The 21,755-nt window shown below is 43.0% G+C and overlaps 1 protein-coding gene across 2 annotated transcripts in view; it reads right to left on the reverse strand.

Annotated features, from left to right (window-relative positions):
• Positions 1-549: 549 nt before the first annotated feature.
• The window catches only part of LRP11 (LDL receptor related protein 11), a 50,443-nt gene continuing 29,237 nt past the window's right edge, over positions 550-21,755 (reverse strand). The window contains exons 4-7 of one of the 2 annotated variants that reach the window (XM_052645881.1): positions 17,594-17,719; positions 16,606-16,812; positions 6,688-6,783; positions 550-1,189 (exon numbers count right to left, since the gene is read on the reverse strand). In XM_052645881.1, the coding sequence (XP_052501841.1) occupies positions 1,035-1,189; positions 6,688-6,783; positions 16,606-16,812; positions 17,594-17,719 (584 nt within the window). In that variant the 3' untranslated portion in view covers positions 550-1,034. The remainder of the gene's footprint in view (positions 1,190-6,687; positions 6,784-16,605; positions 16,813-17,593; positions 17,720-21,755) is intronic. The other variant, XM_052645882.1, reaches the window with a different exon arrangement.

Consider the following 21,755-nt stretch of genomic DNA (forward strand, 5'->3'; position numbering starts at 1 on the left):
TAGAGCATTAAATAAATAATGGGAAAACTGCATCACTCCACTGAATGGAAGAATCACCGATTCTTAAGTTGATTATTTATTCATGAATCACTGAGTCTTATTTTTGCAAAAGCTGTACCCAGAGATCCACTCAGTGTTGTTTTTCCATTTGAATGTGGTTTTTTTCTTCCCTGAACACTAATGTTGAAAACCAGTGACTGTATAAGTGAGCTGCTATGTTCTGGACCATTGAGCAGCGTTGAGTAGATCCAAGAAAGAACTAAACATGCTCCTTGATCATTTTTCCCTCAGCTAAGTGTCTGTTAAGTTTTTGACCTGCCAGGTTCTCTGCTTCTTTGATTTCCTATCTCACTTGATGACCATGTTAGAGCTGCTTGTAATCCAAAGTCTGAGTTACTGTCCTTCGGGAAAATGAAGCAGCCACGTGACATGATGTCAGTCAGCCATTGGAAAGTACTGCTATTTACCTTCCCGGAGGCCTCATTGACCTGATCATTAGGCTTATAGCTTAGATATTCCTGCCACAGGTAACATCTCATTGAAGGTGTGTGCTCACTTGAGATCCATCCCCAGAAACAGGTTTTGAAGAGGAGAAGGGAAAGGAGAGCACTGGAACCTGAAAGGAAGGGGATGGCCACAGGACAAGGGACGCGGGGTGCTATGGAGTGCCAACGGCTGGCTTCTGTGAAGCAAAGTGTTAATACCGCCATTGTCAGGCACCTCTAGAGACACTGAATTTTCTGCCTTGGCTAACTACAAATTCCTATTTTTAGGGATAGTTTACATAAATCAGACTTTAGTTAAAGTCTTTAATCACATGGACTCCTCAGTTTCAAAATGTGTTACATACTTCCCAAGGAAAATAAATAAATAAAAACAAAGGTTGAATATTTGCAGAATCTTCCAGGGTTTCCAGTAGTTTTCTTAGCTTAGTTAAAAACAGAAGAGGTAATAAATATCAGAACCCAAACTATGTATAAATTATGAGTGAAACATGTCATAGCAAGGGCCCTCAGCTATTTAGATTCCACTTATTATAGATACATCCCATTTATGAGGTAGTCAGATTCCTCAGATGTAATGGGACGAGCTTTTTTAAGTTTCTGTTTTACCAGTCGTAGTCGACAGGCAACCATGAGAAGCAGCAAAGCAGTGATAGCCAAACCCAGGGCCAGAGGTAGCACTGCACCTGTGCAAGGCCAGAAATGAACAAGGTTGAGTCAGTGATTAAGAACAATGACAGCTACAATCTACTATATGATAAACACTGTTCATGCACTGTTTTATTTAACTTGAACAACTCAGTAGGTACTTGTACTACGACAAGTACTGCTGATACTACAAGTAGGTACTTGTACTACCTCTGTTTGGCAGATTAACTGAGGTACAGAAAGATTAAGTAATTGGCCTAAGAGCACACAGCTTGTAAACTGAAGGTCTAGGTCTCAAACACAGACTTCCTTAAAGCCAACCTGTGTGGCAAGTTCCTATGAGATGCATATACCATCAGCGGGTACAAATGTTGCAGTCAGACACCTGTATATCCAACTTTAATAGACATCCTGTAAACAGACAACTGCAAAGACACTGTAGCCATAGGAAATATATTCATTGTAACTTACATTTATGGATTCATACATGATCATTCTCCATTAAAATAAATATGGACAAACTCCTGATTCCTTGCTCTGGTTAGGGCTTAAAGACATTTTTATTTCCTAAAGCCAGAGAACCTACTCTCGGCCTGTAGAACCATTATTAAAAACTTGAGGAAGTGACTTCCCTGGTGGTCTAGTGGCAAGGGCTGCGCTCCCAATGCAGGGGGTCCAGGTTCAATCCCTGGGCAGGGAACTAAGAAACTAAGAGTTCAGGTGTTGCAACTAAACATCATGCATGCTGCAACCAAGACCTGGTGCAGCCAAATAAATACTTAGAAAAAAAAAAACTTAAGCAAATAATCTCTACTTCTCCTTCACGGGTTTTTTCCCCCTGTGGGGTTGGTCCTAGACACCTAGACTAGAAGCATCTTTTAGAGCCGTCCAGGAGTCCAGAAGGGACAGAGTGTACCCCAGATCAGTCTGTCTTATCAAGCTCAGCAGCGTCTATTCTTAGTCTGCTCTGCTCTGTAGTCAGGCCAGGCTTGGAGATGGTATGGCGGAAATATTTTTAGCTACAGGGGCCTTGCCAACTGTTGGAACTAGAAGAGCAAAAGTCTCCATGGCATAAACTGACTTCATAATATTTTCTTTCATTTATTTATTCATTCATTTTGCATTAATAGCCATGTGCCTGACACTGGTAATCAAAGACAGTAAAGAGTGCTTTATACATGAAGGGCTTTAATTCTCACAACCACCATATGAGTTCGTACTATTTGTATCCCCATTTTACAAATGAGGGAACTAAGTTATTGAGGATTAAGTGGCTTGACTAAGTATGGTTAGTGGTACAGACAGTACAGTTTCAGAACCACTATGTATACCACTTCTTCAAAAGTTAAATGAGATCATTTTCTAATGACTTGAAGTCTGGGTAAGAGAGACATTTAAATGAAAAGATACAATAAAGTATTACAGTTACTATGGTAGAATTATATATGAAGTGCAGATATAAAAAGGAGTGGCCCGTGCATCTGATTCCAGGACTTTTGCTTGCACGATTTAGATGAGTGGTGGAGCTTGTTTGGGGTAGGCGAGGGAGATTATTTTTTGACAGTTTCATATTGAGATGCCTACAGCCAATCCAGGTAGAATTTTCCATTAGGTTCTTTGATTAGTTGGGCTTAAATATGTGAAGGGCTGGGACTTCTCTGGTGGTCCAGTGGTTAAGAATCAGCCTGCCAAATATGGGAGATGTGGGTTCGATCCCTGACCTGGGAAGATTCCACGTGTCATGGAGCAGCTAAGCCCATACACCACAACTGCTGAGCCTGTGAGCTGCAACTACTGAAGTCCACGTCTCCTGGAGCCTGTGCTCTGCAACAAGAGAAGCCACTGCAAGGAGAAGCCTTCACACCGCAACTAGAGAGGGGTCCCTGCTCACCACAACTAGAGAAAGCTCGAGCACAGCAGCAAAGACCCAGCACAGCCAAAGTAAGATAAATAATAAAAATTTTAAAAAATATGTGGCACCCTTTAGGATTAAGGTGGTGGTTGCAGCTACAAAACTGGGTGAGACTTCCAGAGAGAAAGGGAAGAGAGAAGAGGGCCAGGAACAAGGCTCTAGTAGATGCCAACACTTAAGAGGGCAGACAAAGAAGAGAACCAGAAAGCATAGAAAGAGACATGTCAGAGGGATGGCTGGCAACCAACCGAGCAGGGAGTCCTGGAAGCAGAGGGCCGAGGCTATTTCAAGAGGACAGTGGTCAGCAGAATCGAATGCTAAGGAAAGGTCAAGTGAGGCGAGGCCTGGAGAGGCCACTGAGCTTAGCAATTGGGAGTTCATTTACAGGGAGAGTGAAGGCTGAGGGATGCTGTTTTGTTTCTTGCATATTTTGAGAGCTGAATGTGTCTAGGGGAATGAACCAGTGGAGATTATAAACATGACGAGTTAATAAATAATGGAAAAACAAATTCGAGGTGATAAAGAGCTGCATCAAGGTCAGAGGGGGATACTGACCTTGGCAAGAGAGGATATCTTTTCCTTTAGCACTGGAGGGAAGGAAGAGAGGGTGGGGGACTTCCCTGGTGGTCCAGTGATTAAGATTCCACACTCCCAATGCAGGGGACATGGCTTTGACCCCTGGTTGGGGGACAAAGATCCCACAAACAGCACAGTGGGGCCAAGAAAAAAAAGAGAGGGTGGGTACTGACAGGTACTGGGGGCAAGTAACTGAGAACATTCACTCCTGATGGTGGTGGTGGTTTAGTCACTAAGTTGTGTCTGACTCTTGCAGCCCCATGGACTGTAACCCACCAGGCTCCTCTGTCCATGGGATTCTCCAGGCAAGAATACGGGAGTGGGTTATCATGCCCTCCTCCAGGGGACTTCTCGACCCTGAGATCGAATTTGAGTCTCCTGTGTCTCCTGCGTTGACAGACAGGATCTTTACCACTAGCACCACCTGGGATAGCTTTGATTTTCTAAGCTTAAAATCATTCCCAGGTATAGCTGGCCTCCTCTCCAAGACAAGAGGAGCTGGAGCTGACAGTAATGGCATTTCAACCTCTGGTATATTTGTGGAATCCTAGGTAAAACTCCTGAAGAAAACTCTCAAGAACATTCTGGAATTGTCTGGGTTCAGGAGGATGGGATGAAGAGGTTGCATCAGTGACTCCTGATACAAAACAGTGTTTTGAGTGAGTCCAGTATTCCCAAGGGCTTCCCAGGTAGCTTAGCGGCAAAGAATCTGCCTGCCAAAGCAGGTGAAGCTGGAGGCGTGCGTTTGATCCCTGGGTCGGAAATATCCCCTGGAAAGGGACATAGCAACCACTACAGTATTCTTACCTGGAAAATCCCATGGACAGAGGAGGCTAGGAGGCCACAGTCCATGGGGTTGCAAAGAGTTGGACACGACTGAGCATACATGCACAGTATTCCCAAAGAGAATTGTAAAAGATAAAAGTCTGTGATAAACCAACCATCTAGAATTTGCCTCTCGAGCTGGTGCATACATTCCAGTTTCCTAATGGTGACCCTGAGGAAAGAAGTTCTGAAAGGGCTCAGTTTGGCCCTGAAGGTGTCAGTTTCCCTGCATCTTCTGGTACTAGTCACAAAGATGGATAGGTTATAAAGGAACTGGATAAAAAAGAGACTTTGGTCAACCCTAGGAATCTAAAACCATTTCTTACAAACTGGATCCCAACACCCAGCCCCAGTTCTGCTTGTTCAGGGAAGGAAATTGATTACAGGCTGCCTTTCTAAACACATGTGACTTGCTTGAAGATGAACACCAGCGTTTAGGCTTCAGAAGAGAGCTATGATTGAAGACCCCAGTCCGAAGAATGGGGCTCAGAGGGAGATATGGCAATCATAAAACAGCATATAATCTAAGAGGATTTCCTGTTTGCCAAAATCAGATACAGCTTCCCAAGTGGCTCAGTAGTAAAGAATCTGCCTGCCAATGCAGGAGAGGAGGGTTCAGTCCCTGGGTCTGGAAGGGAATGGTTACCCACTCCAATATTCCTCCTGGAGAATCCCATGGACAGAGGGGCCTGGCAGGATACAGTCTATGGGGTCTCAAAGAATTGGACATGACTGAAGAGACTTCACACACACACACACACACACACATACATTCTCTTCTAAAACACACCATGCTAGTTTTCTCAGAAATGAGTGAAGTACATGAACTGGGTATTCTGTTCATAAGAGTGGGAGTGACACTCAGGTATGTAACAATTAGGACAGGCACTGGGCAGTTAGAACCAAAGGTCTCTGGACACACCTGGCCATGGAGGCGAGGGGCGAGCCCCGTTCTCTGTGTCTGTCGGCAGGGGGCAGGCTCTTTTTTTCCCCTTTAATTTATTTTTTTGGCTGCAGCACCGGGTCTCTGCTGCTGTGAGCAGAGGCAGTTACTCTCTGGTTGCGCAGCGCTGGCTTCGCATTGTGGTGGCTTCTCTTGCTGTGGCGCACAGGCTTAATTGTTCCACAACATGTGGAATCTCCCCGGATCAGGGATCGAACTGGCGTCCCCTGCATTGGTAGGCAGATTCTCAACCACTGGACCACCAGGGAAGTCCAACAGGCTCTTAGGTCTGCAGACTGGGCAGCATCTAGATACTTGATATCTCGATTATTTTATTATTAAAATTTTATTTATTACTAAAAATTTATGTATTATTTAATGATTTTATTTACAAATTATATGTGACCAGTGTTATGAGACAACTTCTAGGATAAAAAGAAAGTTTTCTCAGTGTTTAGATCTGTAGCTTAATAATATTTGGTTCTCCTAAATTTTATTTTACTGATTAGTTTGTGAGATTTAGGATCAAAATCTAACTTTCTACAGGACTATGTTGAAAGTGTTTCCTATCTAGTTAAAAATAACCCAAACCGTGAAATTACAGTATTCTTCTTCTACTTACCAAATATCCCCTCTACCTCCTGCACCCTTTTCCCACTCCTGTGTCTTCCGTCTCTTGTCACTGAAGCACTTGGAGAGAGAACAGTATATTCTAACACCTCTGCCCTTGTTGATCACAAATAACAGTCGTAATAGCCATCATTTATATGGCTTATTGCATGAGCCAAGCAATATGCTAAAAGCTCTATAGTGATGTCCTATCTATTCTCCCTAACAGCCCCGTGAGGCAGGTACAGTTATTACGCCCATCTGACCAATGAGGAAACTGAGACGTGGAGAGAGAAGATAACCGGTCATGGAGTTAGTGATGGAGCAGGGGTTTTGAACCTTGGCATCTGATCCTACAGCGCCTGTTCTTAACCACTGTGTCCTGAGTACCTACTCATTTCACAGAATGTTACCCCTGGAAAGGGACTGTAGTGATCACCCATTCCAGTCAACTCAGAGAACAGAATGCTGAGGACCAAAGCTGTGAAGATACTAGTGCAAGATCCCCAAGATGAAGTGTGATATAGAAGATGAGAATACACAATTTTTCCAACCCCTATGCCCTGTTCTTGTCATGAATTCTTGCAGATTCACTTAATAAGCTCAGCTACAGGATACATGGTTCTGCAATTGTTCTGACTCTGCAATGAATTTCCAAGGTGAGCATTTACCTGCTTCTGGGGCTGGGTGTTCCCCTCCTCCTCGATTGCTCTTTGACTCAAAAATATAATTTTCCTCTTTTCTGTTCTTCCCTGAGGAACCACCATCTGTGGAAAACAAATAAAACATATTGAAGGTGCATCAGAAACTTCAGGAAATAGACATGAAAATACAGCCTCATATATATATTAATATATATTTATATTAATATTAATCAATATATTATATATTATATATATATATTAAGGAAGGGCTTAAAGAAAGGACTTACAGGCTTTATTTCTTCAATAAACATAGGCCTATGTTTGATACTAAAACATGAGATAACCAATGTGACCAACTGAATACAGCACAGGTGAGGTTAGTGAAAAACCACTGGACGGAGATGGGAAACAAACTCACCACTCCAGAACTTACCCCTCACTCCACCCCCACCCCCACCCCTCCACCCAGAGAAGGAAGGAAAAAGCTCAGCTAGAAAAGTCAAGGGTTAGGGTTGGACTTTATACCACAGAAGGCAGAAACAGTCCAGAAACATTTTTTTCTTTAGAAACTCAACAGTGAGCACACATAAGTCACTCACAAAGCCACTTCACTTTCTTACCTCAACGCTGTTTGGCAGGCATTAATAGCTCTGCTGCTTTTTTTTTTTTCTGGCTTGTTTCAGAGAGGTTCAGTCCTAACCTGGCTTCATTCAAGTAATCAGTGAGTCATAGGGTTGAGATTCAAACTCAGATGTGTCTAACTGCTTGTTGGTGGAAACCAGCACTTCTGACTTAATGATAGCTTGTTCATTGTTTAACTGTTCTATTCAGTTATAACATACTCCTGAGAGCAAATGTAATAGAAGATTAAATCTTAGAATTTCCATCTCAGGTTCTGATGAGCCATGGCTGTGTCATTCTATTATCTGCCATCTAGGAATTCATAGCACTTGTGTGCTTAATGATATTGACAATATCATAATGAATGAGTTAGTGGGGTTACCCTCATGCTGCTGCTGCTGCTAAGTCGCTTCAGTCGTGTCTGACTCTGTGCGACCCCATAGACGGCAGCCCACCAGGCTCCCCCATCCCTGGGATTCTTCAGGCAAGAACACTGGAGTGGGTTGCCATTTCCTTCTCCAATGCATGCAAGTGAAAAGTGAAAGTGAAGTCGCTCAGTCGTGTCTGACTCTTCTTGACCCCATGGACTGCAGCCTACCAGGCTCCTCTGTCCATGGGATTTTCCAGGCAAGAGTACTGGAGTGGGGTGCCATCGCCTTCTCTGGGAGTTTCCTTATGCTGAAGTGTAATTTCAGGTGAGACTTTTGCAAAATAAAATGCTCAGTGGAAATGAATCAGAAGTGATCTGCTGATGTGGGGAATTTTATGAAGAAGCAAACAAAAAACTTTAAAGCTTCTTCAGCATATTGAAAACCAGGGACATGAATTTGCCAACAAAGGTCCATCTAGTCAAGGCTATGGTTTTTCCAGTGGTCATGTATGGATGTGAGAGTTGGACTATAAAGAAAGCTGAGTGCCGAAGAATTGATGCTTTTGAACTGTGGTGTTGGAGAAGACTCTTGAGAGTCCCTTGGATTGCAAGGAGATCCAACCAGTCCATCCTAAAGGAGATCAGTCCTTAGTGTTCATTGGAAGGAATAATGTTGAAGCTGAAACTCCAATACTATGGCCACCTGATTCGAAGAGCTGACTCATTGGAAAAGATCCTGATGCTGGGAAAGATTGAGGGCAGGAGGAGAAGGGGACGACAGAGGATGAGATGGTTGGATGGAATCACCAACTCAATGGACGTGAGTTTGGGTAAACTCCGGGAGTTGGTGATGGTCAGGGAGGCCTGGCATGTTGTAGTCCATGGGGTCAAAAAGAGTCGGACACAACTGAGCAACTGAATTGAACTGAACAGAACTGGGACCAGATGTCATGATGTTAGTTTTCTGAATGTTGAGTTTTAAGCCAACTTTTTCACTCTCCTCTTTCACTTTCATCAAGAGGCTCTTTAGTTCTTCTTCACTTTCTGCCATAAGAGCGGTGTCATTTGCACATCTGAGGTTATTGATATTTCTCCCGGCAATCTTGATTCCAGCCTGTGCTTCACTGAGCCAGCATTTCTCATGATGTACTCTGCATAAAAGTTAAATAAGGAGGGTGACAATATATGGCTTTGACGTATTCTTTTCCCAATTTGGAACGAGTCTATTGTTCCATGTCCCATTCTAACTGTTGCTTCTTGACCTGCATACAGATTTCTCAGGAGGCAGGTCAGGTGGTCTGGTATTCCCTTCTCTTTAAGAATTTTCCGTAGCTTGTTGTGATCCACATAGTCAAAGGCTTTGGGGTAGTAAATAAAGGAGAAGTAGATGTTTTTCTGGAACTCTCTTGCTTTTTCAGTGATCCAACACATGTTGGCAATTTGATCTCTGGTTCCTCTGCCTTTTTTAAATCCAGCTTGAACATCTGGAAGTTCACAGTTCATGTACTGTTGAAGCCTGGCTTGGAGAATTTTAAGCATTACTTTGCTAGGGAGTGAGATGAGTACAATTGTGAGGTAGTTTGAACATTCTTTGTTATTGCCTTTCTTTAACAAATAGATTCAAGGGATTAGACTTGATAAACAGAGTGCCTGAAGAACTGTGGATGGAGGTTCATGACATTGTACAGGAGGCAGTGATCAAGACCATCCCCAAGAAAAAGAAATTCAAAAAGGCAAAATGGTTGTCCAAGGAGGCCTTACAAACAGCTGAGAAAGGAAAAGACTTAAAAGGTAAAGGAGAAAAGGAAAGATATACCCATTTGAATGCAGAGTTCCGAAGAATAGCAGGAGAGATAAGAAAGCCTTCCTCAGTGATAAGTGCAAAGAAATAGAGGAAAATAATAGAATAGGAAAGACTAGAGATCTCTTCAAGAAAATTAGAGATACCAAGGGGACATTTCATGCAAAGATGGGCACAATAAAGGACAGAAATGGGATGGGATCTAACAGGAGCAGAAGATATTAAGAAGAGATGGCAAGAATACACAGAACTATACAAAAAAGATCTTCATGATAACCACGATGGTGTGATCATTCACCTAGAGCCAGACGTCCTGGAATGTGAAGTCAAGTGGGCCTTAGAAAGTATCACTACAAACAAAGCTAGTGGAGGTGATGGAATTCCAGTTGAGCTATTTCAAATCCTAAAAGATGATGCTGTCAAATTACTGCACTCAATACGCCAGCAAATTGGAAAACTCAGCAGTGGCCACAGAACTGGAAAAGGTCAGTTTTCATTCCAATCCCAAAGAAAGGCAATGCCAAAGAATGTACCAGAATACTTGAGTATATTTAAAGGCATCTGCTGATTATAGCTCATTAGATGATATTTTCCAAAGAAGTTAGGTCAATGAAAGAGGACCTACTCCTTTCAAAATAAGTTTGTGGAAATAGCCATCTGATTATCTTCATTTGTGACAAGTACATTTCTTTAACTAAATCTTCCATTCATTTGAGAATCCAATTGATTCCCACCACCACGCAGGAAGACAATAGGCTATTCAGAATGAAAACATGAAATATGGGGCATGTGAAAAAAAAAAAAAAGAAAAGAAACCCTTTAAATATCCTTTGTGAGAATGTCCTCTCTGAAAAAAATACTTTCCATGATAATCCAAAGATCGAAGTTGCTCACTCGTTACCTCCAGAGATAAGTCTAACAGCGAGGCTTTGGCATATTTAGCAAGGGAATTCAAGAAAGTACCGGCAAACGCCCTCACATCCATACAGAAGTTGTGCATTCTCCTAAGTCCATGCTTTAATCTGGATCCTTAAAAAATGTGGCTAACCTGCTGGGATGAACATGTATTCTAGTTTAAAAAAGAAATCCAGATTCAGAGTCAGGAGGGAGGCTCAGGAGGGAGGGGACATATGTGTACCTGCGGCTGATTTATGTTGATGTATGGCAGAAACCAGCAGAATATTGTAAAGCAATTCTTCTCCAATTAAAAAGTTATTAGAGTAGTCAGCAAATGGAAAAAGGTTGCTACAGCATGGAATAAAAAATTTAATTATTAAAAAGAAAAAACCCAGATTCAGTGTGAATGGGGATACCCGACCATTTTTCTAGCTAATCTGCAGAACTGGAAACCAGATGTCTTTCCTTCAGCTGGGTCCACACAAGAGGACTGCCTTGTTAACAGACTACTTGGACCACACAGAGAACAGGCCTTACAGCTGCAACCACCCCAGAAACAATCCAGCCATTGTGCCTCTGCGTCACGAGAAAATGCCAGCCCTGCTGCGGCTCTGAGAGTACAGAGCATGCGTTCACCGGTGGGACTGAATATTCGCCCACACCCTTAGCTTCATCCTTAGCAACATGCTTGGCATAAATTCCTAACAGCAGGCTAACTGGATCAAGGTATACATACAAGGCTTCAGAAACTGCCCTCTGGAAGACTGTACTAATTTGAATCCCACCAAAAGTAGGTGAGATACTTCTCTATACACTTATAAATATTATTATTATTATTATTATGTTTTTACCTTTGCCAATGTGGTAGATTAAAAAACTTCATCTCATTACTTTCTATACTACATCATTAGTATTAATCTTCGTATCTCTTTAGCACGTCTTCAGTGAGTTAAGTCTTATTTATCCTCCCAAGCCTGTGTGGGAAGGAGGGAGCAGAAAAATCAGCTTGTCTATATTTACTGTACTAGCTGATGATCCTTGTAAAACACTGGTATAGGTCACAAACCATGATGCATTAAAATTTTTTTAATGACTGGGTTGGGTCCTCATCACTTTGTGCAGGCTTTCTCTGGTGTGGCGAGTGGGGGCTGCTTTTTGTTGTGGTGTGTGGGCTTCTCACTGCAGTGGCTTCTCTTGTGGTGGAGCACAGGCTCTAGGCATGCGTGCTTCAGTAGTTGTGGCTCTTGGGCTTTAAGGTGAGTAGGTTCAGTGGCTGTGGCTCAGAGGCTTAGTTGCTCTGCAGCATGTGGGATCTCTCCAGAACAGGGATCGAACCCATGTCTCCTGCGCTGGCAGGTGGATTCTTATCCACGGCATCACCAGGAAAAGTCCTCAACAATGCGTTTTTAAACCTATTTGTATTATGCTGAGTATAACATAATTTCAAATCACAGAAGTCAGAGGCTGTGGATTCCCGTCTGGTGGTTCAGGGTGACGGAAGAGGAAGGAAATGGGGGCTGCTGCCCAAACAGAAACTACACATTGTGGGAGGCCCTTTCTAACACTTTCAAGGCTCTGTTCTTTTCTTCCCATTTTCTTTACCCTGGACTTAAAAAAAAAATATTTTGGCTGTCTTAGTACCCAGACCAGGGACTGAACTTGTGCCTAACCACTGGACCACCAGGGAATTTCTACCCTGGATGTAATAATTTTGTGAATTTGATGGACATTTAATAACATGAAAATATTCATGAGAAAAATATTTTGTAAAATAACATCCTAATTTTGTTATAAGTGAATAAATGTACATGTGTCTGTATATACATTTTGTTGTGGATCACAAAAAACTGTGGAAAATTCTTCAAGAGATGGGAATACCAGACCACCTGACATGCCTCCTGAGAAATCTGTATGCAGGTCAAGAAGCAACAGTTAGAACTGGACATGGAACAACAGACTGGTTCCAAATAGGGAAAGGAGTATGTCAAGTCTGTATATTGTCACCCTGCTTATTTAACTTATATACAGAATACATCACGTGAAATGTCGGGCTGGACAAAGCACAAGTTGGAATCAAGACTGCTGGGATAAATCAATAACCTCAGATATGCAGATGACACCACCCTTCTGGCAAAAAGCAAAGAAAAATTAAAGAGCCTCTTGATGAAAGTGAAAGAGGAGAGTGAAAAAGCTGGCTTAAAACTTAGCGTTAAACAACCAGTATCATGCCATCCGGTCCCATCACTTCATGGCAAATAGATGGGGAAACAATGAAAACAGTGAGAAACTTTATTTTGGGGGGGCCTCAAAATCACTGCAGATGCTGACTGAAGCCATGAAATTAAAAGACCCTTGATCCTTGGAAGAAAAGCTATGACCAACCTAGACAGAATATTAAAAAGGAGAGACATTACTTTGCCAACAAAGGTCAGTCTAGTCAAAGCTATGGTTTTTCCAGTGGTCATGTATGGATGTGAGAGTTGCACTATAAAGAAAGTTGAGCGCTGAAGAATTGATGCTTTTGAACTGTGGTGTTGGAGAAGACTCTTGAGAGTCCCTTGGACTGCAAGGAGGTCCAACTAGTCCATCCTAAAGGAAATCAGTTGTGAATTTTCATTGGAAGGACTGATGCTGAAGCTGAAGCTCCAATACTTAGGCCACCTGATTCAAAGAATTGACTCATTGGAAAAGACCCTGATGCTGGGAAAGATTGAAGTCTGGAGGAGAAGGGGATAATAGAGGATGAGATGGTTGGATGGCATCACAGACTCAATGGACATGAATCTGAGCAAGCTCTGAGAGTTGGTGATGGACAGGGAAGCCTGGCATGCTGCAGTCCATGGGGTTGCAAAGAATCGAACACGAGTGACTGAACTGAACTGAACTGGGAAAAAATGCAACAAATTGTTAGTGGTGAGTTTTGCTAGATAATTTTACTTCTTCATATTTTTCTGTATTTTCCAAATTTTCTACAGTAAATACATTTTACTTTAGTGATTAGGAAAAATAATATGTAGTAGAAATAATAACTGGATATTATCTCGCTGCATCTATGAAACTCCATTCTTTACACCTTCACAGCCCAAGTCAAAGGTTTATTATTAAAAAGAAAAAAATAGAGATGCAGGGACTTCCCTGGTAGTCCAGTGGGTAGGACTTTGCACTCCACTGCAGGGGGCACTGGTTCCATCCCTGGTTGGATAAAAAGATCCCCTGTGCTGCTGAGTCATGGGATGAATGACCCCTGCCCCCCCAACCCCCAAATAAGGAGAGCTAAAAATATATTTCAGATTGGGTGAACTCCCATTCACCAATGGTGGCAGCCTGGAGCATTACTTGCAAAATGATTCTGAAGCTGTCTTCCCCCACCCCCACCCGTCCCCCATCCCCCGCTCCCACAGGAGGCAGAACTGGGATCACAGAGCAGGATCTAGCATGCATTAGGGCTTATGGAGACCTGCATGAGTTTACGGTAATTTCTCTTCCCTGAAACAGACACCAGGCTAGACAGAGCCTTTGGGGTTATCACTGAAACCCATATTAACCAATGAGGAAACTGAGGCTCAGAGACATGAAGCAAGTCCTCAGGGTTCTAAACACAGAGCCGGGACTGGACCTCAGGAAGGAGGGCCTTGGGTCTCCACTCTGTTTTCAGCTAATTCATTCACATTCACACATGCCTCTCCAAGAAAGTGACGGAGCAGGAGTTCACCTGCTGTGGCCTCTGAGAACTTCGTTCAGTTGGTCAGCTTCATCCCTGCTGCCAAAGACACCTGCTCCCCCCCGCTCCCCCGCCCCAACTCTGCTCCTTAGGTAGCTCTCTTCTCCATATAAATATTTCATATGGAGAAAATGGATTAAGACAAAGTCCAAGCCTTGTATGAAGTGACAAAGTTCTCCCATTAGGTGGCAGTACCAGCAAGGAATAGATAAAGCAGGTCTCTGAAGGGCACTTGCCTAATGGTTTAGTTATTAAGATTCTGCCCTTCCAGTGCAGAGGCTGTGGGTTCAATCCCTATTTGGGGAACGAAGATATCTGTGGTATGACCAAGGTTTTGCTTTTTTTGTTTTGTTTTTAAAATCTTTTGTAGGGTATTTTGTGGATATATTTGTATCAAAGCACTTTGAAATTTACAAAGTAGATAACTTTGTAGATAAATTTACAAAGTAGATTAGAAGGAAATATTAGAAGTTAATGTCAATAAAAGGGTGGTATTTTAAGTTATTTCTGTTTTCATTATTTGCATCTTCTGGATCTTCTATAATGAACAAAATAGTTTCATAAAGAAGTTTCTGAAATAGTGAGAGACTATTTTGGTAATATTTTGTCTGTGCAGTTCGGCCTCTTGTCTGATTGAGAAAAGATAATGGACCAGTGTGGAAGAGAAAGGAGACAGGCAGGCCCTTGATATTGTTTCTTACTTAAATGTGAAGGGTGTACTAACAGGGGGTCTGATGATCAAGGTGCTGGGTGCTTTCTGTCTTTCCATCAGTCACCAGGTCTTTGGGAAGGTTATAAAGGAAATGGCTGGGAAAGCTGATGTGTGGGGGCTGTTTGGCACTCAGGTGACAGGAGCCCTGCCAGGAGTGTGCTCCCCACTGAGCTGCTGGCATTGCCAGCCTTTGGCCCTCAGGAGCAGAAGCAAGCCCACCCAACACCCTCTAGTCCAGATCCTGGCCAACCTGCTAAAAGATAATGCAATCTGCCTTACACAAAGGCCTTTGCTGCGGGCTTCCCAGGTGGTGCTAGTGGTAAAGAATCCACCTGCCAATGCAGGAGAAGTTAGAGACACTGGTTTGATCCCTGGGTCAGGAAGATCCCCTGGAGGAGGGCATGGCAACCCAGTATTCTTGCCTGGAAAACCCCATGGACAGAAGAGCCTGGTGGGCTACAGTCCATAGGGTCACAAAGAGTTGGATACCACTGAAGTGACTTAGCACGCATGTGCGCAAAGGCCTTTTCTACTTACTTTTTTCTCTATGCAACCTACTCTGGTCAGTTGTGGTGTTAACCCTGCCCTCAGTTTGAAGCTCAGTCCTTGGTTTGTCCCTTTCTGGGCTTCCTTGGTGACTCAGTGGTACGTAATCTGCCTGCCAATGTAGGAGACACAGGTTTGATCCCTGGGCTTGAAAGATCCCCTGGAGAAGGAAATGACAACCCACTCCAATATTCATGCCTGGGAAATCCCATGGACAAAAAAGCATGGCAGGCTACAGTCCATGGGGTCACAAAAGAATCAGACATGACTTAGCAATGACAGAAGAACAGGTTTTGGTAAAATGTATGCAGAGTTTGAGTTCTGAAAGACATTCACAAAAGCATACAGAAATGTGATCATCTATATTTCTCTCTCCTATGTCATATAACTATTCAAATATAAAAGTGTAAAAAAATTTTTAAGAGAATCCTGTAATGCTTTAGGAGTATGAATGTATTTTAAAACATTATTAGCGATCTTTTAAAAAAAGATGATAGATTTAGTTAAATTGGAGGCATGAAACTGAATTGCTAGCACATGCTACTTTTTCAACATAGCACATTATTTTCTTTCCATTCACTTGCTTAGTGTGAAGAGGATTTACATAAACATGTAGGGGCTATACTGTTTCACCTCACAATAACCTAAAATTTAGCACTTAGGGCATTAGTTTCCTTTAACATAGGTGTTAAAACTTTTAAACTCCACCTTATTAACAATAAATGTATTGATACCTCTGGAGTATGTATATTATTCCATCGCTAAGTCGTGTTCGATTCTTTGCAACCTCATGAATGGAAGCCAGGATTCCCTGTCCTTCGTTAGCTCCCGAGGTTTGCTCAAACTCATGTCTATTGAGTCAGTGATGTCATTCAACCATCTCATCCTCTGTTGTCCCCTTTTCCTCCTGCACTCAATCTTTCCCAGCATCAGGGTCTTTTCCAAGGAGTCAGCTCTTCACATCAGGTGGCAAAAGTATTGGAGCTTCAGCTTTACCATCAGTCCTTCCAATGAATAGTCAGGGTTGATTTCCTTTAGGACTGACTTGTTTGATCTCCTCGTTATATGTACATATGTATGAATGTATTTAATAGGTGTTCCTTGCTATAAATAATCAGCAAAAATATCAGGTTTTTTTTCTTTTTCGCCAAATCATTTGCTTTAAGTCTGTCCTTTCTTTTAAGGTATGTCCTTAACACTCTTCAAATAGAAGCTTACTTTGAGCCAAGTGTCATAGAAAATGAGACTCTTTGAGAAAACTGGCTTCAAGTCCTTACCTGGCATCTCAAGATGAATGCGACTTTCTGGTCCCCAAAAGGTGGAATGATTACTCTTCTCTGAGGTTGATAATTCAGGTGGCTGTTTGGGGGTGGTAGCTTCCTCAGACTTTTCTAGCGACGCACTCTGGCCTGCATCTGTGCTTGGTCCCGTGGCTCTAGGCTGTGCCGTGGTTGTGTGGGTCACCATCTTTCGGTTAACGCTCGCTGAGAGTGAGAGAACTGCTATCAGTTAGGTGTCTCCCCTGACCTTCACCTAAAACCACAACATTTGCAACAGATTTAAAGCATATCATCTAAGATATTTCAGAGCCTCATAGCAAACTACTAGCTCTTGTTTCCAAATAAGTAACCAGTTCTCTTTTAAGAATTAGCTTTCTGAAAATTCTCATAAAGAAATAGACAAACTTCAGCCTAAAGTTCTGAGATAAGTCTCCCTTCCTCAAGTTCTTCATTCAAGTACTTCCAGTTCTTCAGTCAACTTTTCACAGCCCGTCTTCCTTTCTTGCGGTGTTTATGTACACATTGTTGTTGTTCAGTTGCTAAATCATGTCTGACTTATGTCCCCATGAGCTGCAGTATGCCAGGCTTCCCTGTCCTTCATTATCACCCCTAGTTTGCTCAGATTCACAAGACCGATTTACAGCTCTGACCTAGTGACACCCTAATGTCATAACTTTTCTAAAAAATCTATCAAAACAAAACATTAACTCATTTTAGTTTTTTAAAAAGCGTATGCTAAACAGCCTTTTTAGGATGGGGAAGACTCTTAGAAAATTGAAAGCTATCTCGTAAAATGTTAAATAATACAAAAATTTGACACTTATAATTTGCATTAAAGATTTACAGGAAATGTCCATTGAATTTAAGGCATAGCTTGTTCACATGGACTTACACTGACCAGCAGAAAAAGAACACTGCCGAGTGTGCCTTTACTGTCAGAATACAGACACCCCTTCTACCCCCAAATGTGATATAGGTGACTCACGATTTTGACAGAAAGCTTCATCAGACCCGTCAGGACACTGCTCCACTCCGTCGCAAGCCAACGTGATGTCAATGCAACAGCCATCATCACAAAAGAAGTGGTAGCGTGAGCAGACACTCGGGCATCCTGTATGTAAACGAGTCTCAAGTCACAGGAGTGCAGGAAAGGAAAGGGCTTCCACCGTGTCAGGATTAACCGAGACCGTGTGTATGATGGAATGCCTTTGGGTAAGGAGATGCAGGTAATGAGGGAACACCTAACAGTCTGTGCGGCAGCAGTAGGTTCTGGAAAGGTTAGGGGGTTCCTTCCTGACCCTCCTGACTGAACTCTCAGCAATCACCATGGGCTTTTCGTCTTAGGGTCCTTCTCCAAGCCAACAGTGCTAAAGAGGTGGGAACAGAGCAGCAGCAGCTGCGGGCTTCCCCATCCAGCTCTGAGTTTCCTCCTTCAGGTGACTCTCTCTGCATTCATTTGTTCACCCATCAGATCCTCAGCAGGCCCCCGAACACGGGTTCACCCTCTGCACAGCACGTGGCTGGCTGACCCTATTTTATCAGAGATACTCGGTTTTTTTTTTTTAAGCGTACCATTTTTAAAGTCTTTATTGAATTTTTACAATATTGTTTCTGTTTTCTGTTTTAGTGTTTTGGCCCCGAGGTATGTGGGATCTTAGCTACCTGACCAGGGATCAAACCTGCGCCCCCTGACTCCCTGGTAACTACGGAGACAGATCCACATGAACAATTTATCCGTGTATTTCTGGATCTGTGGTCTCCGGACTTTTTTTGACTATCTATATCTCCAATCTATAAATCAGATGCATGTGCCACCGTAGCAACATATTTTAGTTTAATACATGTCATAACATAGACTGAAAATGTAAAGAAGATTAAAAATGAATACAAATATAAGTTCTGATATTTTCTTTTACATCTTAAAAAATGTCTTGACTGTCTGTGGGGGATTCTATATGGAGACCACATAACTGGGTTATCTTGGAAGTGTCTGTTGGCTTGCTCTCTGAGTAGATTATCGCTTGATTTTTATTCATTTTGACTAGATTATTTTTTGCAAAGCTTGAAAATATGTGGCCTCTATATCCAAATCTGAACCAAGTTATCATAGAAACAAGGGTATGTGCTTGCCTGTTTACTACAGAATTTGCCATCTTTGATTACCAGAAAGCAAGCTAGCCGCAAGATCTATGTATACGATGAAGGGGACAGCAGCCTTCTCAATCCCCATCTCTCATTTTCAGCGTCTCTATGTGGTGTCCTATAGCTTCCCAGGTGACTTGGTGGTAAAGAATCCACCTGCCGATGCAAAAGACTCAGGTTTGAACCGTGGGTCGGGAAGATCCCCTGGAGAAGGGAATGGCAACCCACTCCTGTATTTTTGCCTGGAGAATCCCATGAACAGAGGAGCCTGTTCTGGGCTACAATCCATGGGTTTGCAGAGTCAGATACGACTTAGTGACTAAACAGCAGCAGCAGCAGCAGCAGCAGCAGCAGCAGCAGCAGCAGCAGCAGCATGTGGTGTCTTATTAACTTTAATTCAGTTTGTTATTCCAATCTAACCAGTGGGTGATTCCAGAAGACAGTTAACACAACAGAATTCTTTTTATTTTCTGTATAAAGTTACATACATAAGATCTCTATCTCTCAAAGTTGCTCAGTTGGGTCAGACTCTTTGTGATTCCCCTGGGCTGTAGCCCACCTGGCTCCTCTGTCCATGGGGTTATCCTGGCAGTAAGACCCAAGTGGGTTGCCATTCCCTTCTCCAGGGGATCTTCCCAACCCAGGGATCAAACCCTGGTCCCCCACATTGCAGTCAGATTTTTTTTTTTTTTAACCATCTGAGCCACCAGGGAAGCCCTACATAAAGCCTATTTTACCCGCCTGGCCTTTCAGTAAAAAGAGGTGAATCATATCACCCTCTGCAGCTTCAAACACACTTTTGTCATCTTGAGAAAGGCCAGAAATGTACAACTGGCAACTTGGCTGCTCTCCAGTTGCCTTGGGAGCCCAGAAGACTGGCCAGGGTAAATAAATCAAAGCAACAAGTAGCTGGTTGATGTCAGCCCTTTGCCTCCATCAGCTCAGGCCATTTCTCCCTTTGCTGATTTCTGTAGGGCTGACAGCTGCCCAGGAGCACTTTGGTCCCTGGCTGGGGAGCCCTGTTCCCAGGAGCACAGCCCTCCGAGCTCAGCACCTCCCCACTGGCTGTGACCTCAGCTGGACTGGATGCCATTGTTTTGTACTCGCCACCTACCCTACTTCCTGCCCCAGTGCACAGTCAGCATTGCCAGGTTTGTTCTAGGTAACTGGCTCTTCTGTATAGCTGCAGTAAATCCACAAACAAGGCCTTGCTCCAATACGGACTGGGATGCTGGCTGGCTCATTCTCCATTGCTGACTCACAATCCTCTACTGGACTGGAGTGGGGGATACTATTTGCAGCCACCCTTCCTTCCTCCAGGTCAAATCGAACCATGGTTGAACAGGAGTGAGCCAACCTGATTATTTTTTTAAGATTTACTTGTTTATTTTGGGCTGCACTAGGTCTCTGTTGCTGTGCTCAGTCTTTCTCTAGTTACAGAGAAGGGGGGCTACTCTTCAGTTGGGTGTGAGGGCTTCTCATTGTGGTGGCTTCTCTTGTTGCCCAGCATGGGCTCTAGGGCACGCGGGCTTCAGTAGTTGTGGCACATGGCAGGGCTTAGTTACTCTGAGGCATGTGCAGCCTTCCTGGACCAGGGATCAGACCCGTGTCCCTTGCATTGGCAGGTGGATTTTTAACTGCCAGACCACAAGGAAAGCCAGCCGACCTAATCTTGAATGTTGCTAGTATCTGTATCTTGTTAGCACTGGATCTTTGTGGAAGGCAAATTACCAAGGTGGCAGAGTTCTTAGAACTCTTAAGTCTCCTTCCTTCATTTCTAACATGCACACTGACCCTTGTCTTTGGTGGAAGACAAGGTCAGCCAAAGTACAAGCAAATCCAATCATTTTATTCTTTCTCCCGACTGCTCACTTGATTGTGATCCAAATATGGAGGAATCAAGGATATAGGAGGCAGGCTACAAGTTTGCTAGAGCCAGGGTTAGTGAAGGGTCACTAATCAGGGCTGGAGATCAGGTCTGTGGAACTCAGCACCCATGCTCGCCTCCTTGCACGCAGTTGCCATTCACGGCAGATGCTGAGAAAGTATTCCCCAACAGTGACAGGACTCTAGACACACACACGATGTCTGCAATACCTCTATAGCTTTAGTGCCACCAAGTTCCATTTACATTTTTTTTTAACTTAATGAGCTAATCTTAGAACTGTAGATGTTTGGGAAAGCAAGAAACAGATAAATGAGAGAAATGAGTTTACAGTGAGCAACAATGTGGGAACCATTATATATACGTCGAGCTATATTATCAATGTATCTGTGCTTCTGTGTAAAGTGTCCATGAAAAGTTTTCATCAGTCCTTTTAAATTGACATGTGCAATGTATATGTTTTAATTTGTTTTAAGTCTACCTCTTAGCTGCATTCTTTGAACATAGTATCAACTAGCCCACCCTCCTTTAAATACGAGGGTGGTCCCCACCTTCTCCTGGGAAACCCAGATGTCTTTTACGAAACTGAGTCAAGGAAAGATGGGGCATCTCTAAGGCCCTGTGACTCACATAGCCTATTGTCATCCCCTGGAGTGTAAAGTGCTCCACTCTACTCCCGCCCTACTCCAGCAGTATCACTTAACATGAAATATAGTGGAGCCTAGTTTTGTAATCATATTTTTAGTGAAGATTTTCCCATTCAGCAACAGCCAAAAATAAAATGGAAGGGCCCATTATATTGCCCAGCTAGGATATAAAATGGCAATTTTTTTTCAAATGTGGACCATTTTAAAAGTTTTTTTCTTTTATTGAATTTGTTACAATATTGCTTCTGGTTTTTAAAAATAATTTTATTTATTTATTTTTGACTGGGCCGGGTCTTCAATGCTGCTCGGGCTTTTTCTCTAGCTCTGGTGTGAGGGCTCCTCGTCACAGTGGCCGCCCTTGTTGCAGAGCACGTACTCTGGGGCATGCAGGCTGCAGTAGTTGCTGCACGTGTGCTCTGTAGATGTGGCTTCTGGGTACAATTTAGTTGCTCCGCCGTGTGTGGGAATCTTCC

This window comes from Budorcas taxicolor, chromosome 9 (genome assembly GCF_023091745.1).
Source record: "Budorcas taxicolor isolate Tak-1 chromosome 9, Takin1.1, whole genome shotgun sequence".
Classification (NCBI taxonomy): domain Eukaryota; kingdom Metazoa; phylum Chordata; class Mammalia; order Artiodactyla; family Bovidae; genus Budorcas; species Budorcas taxicolor.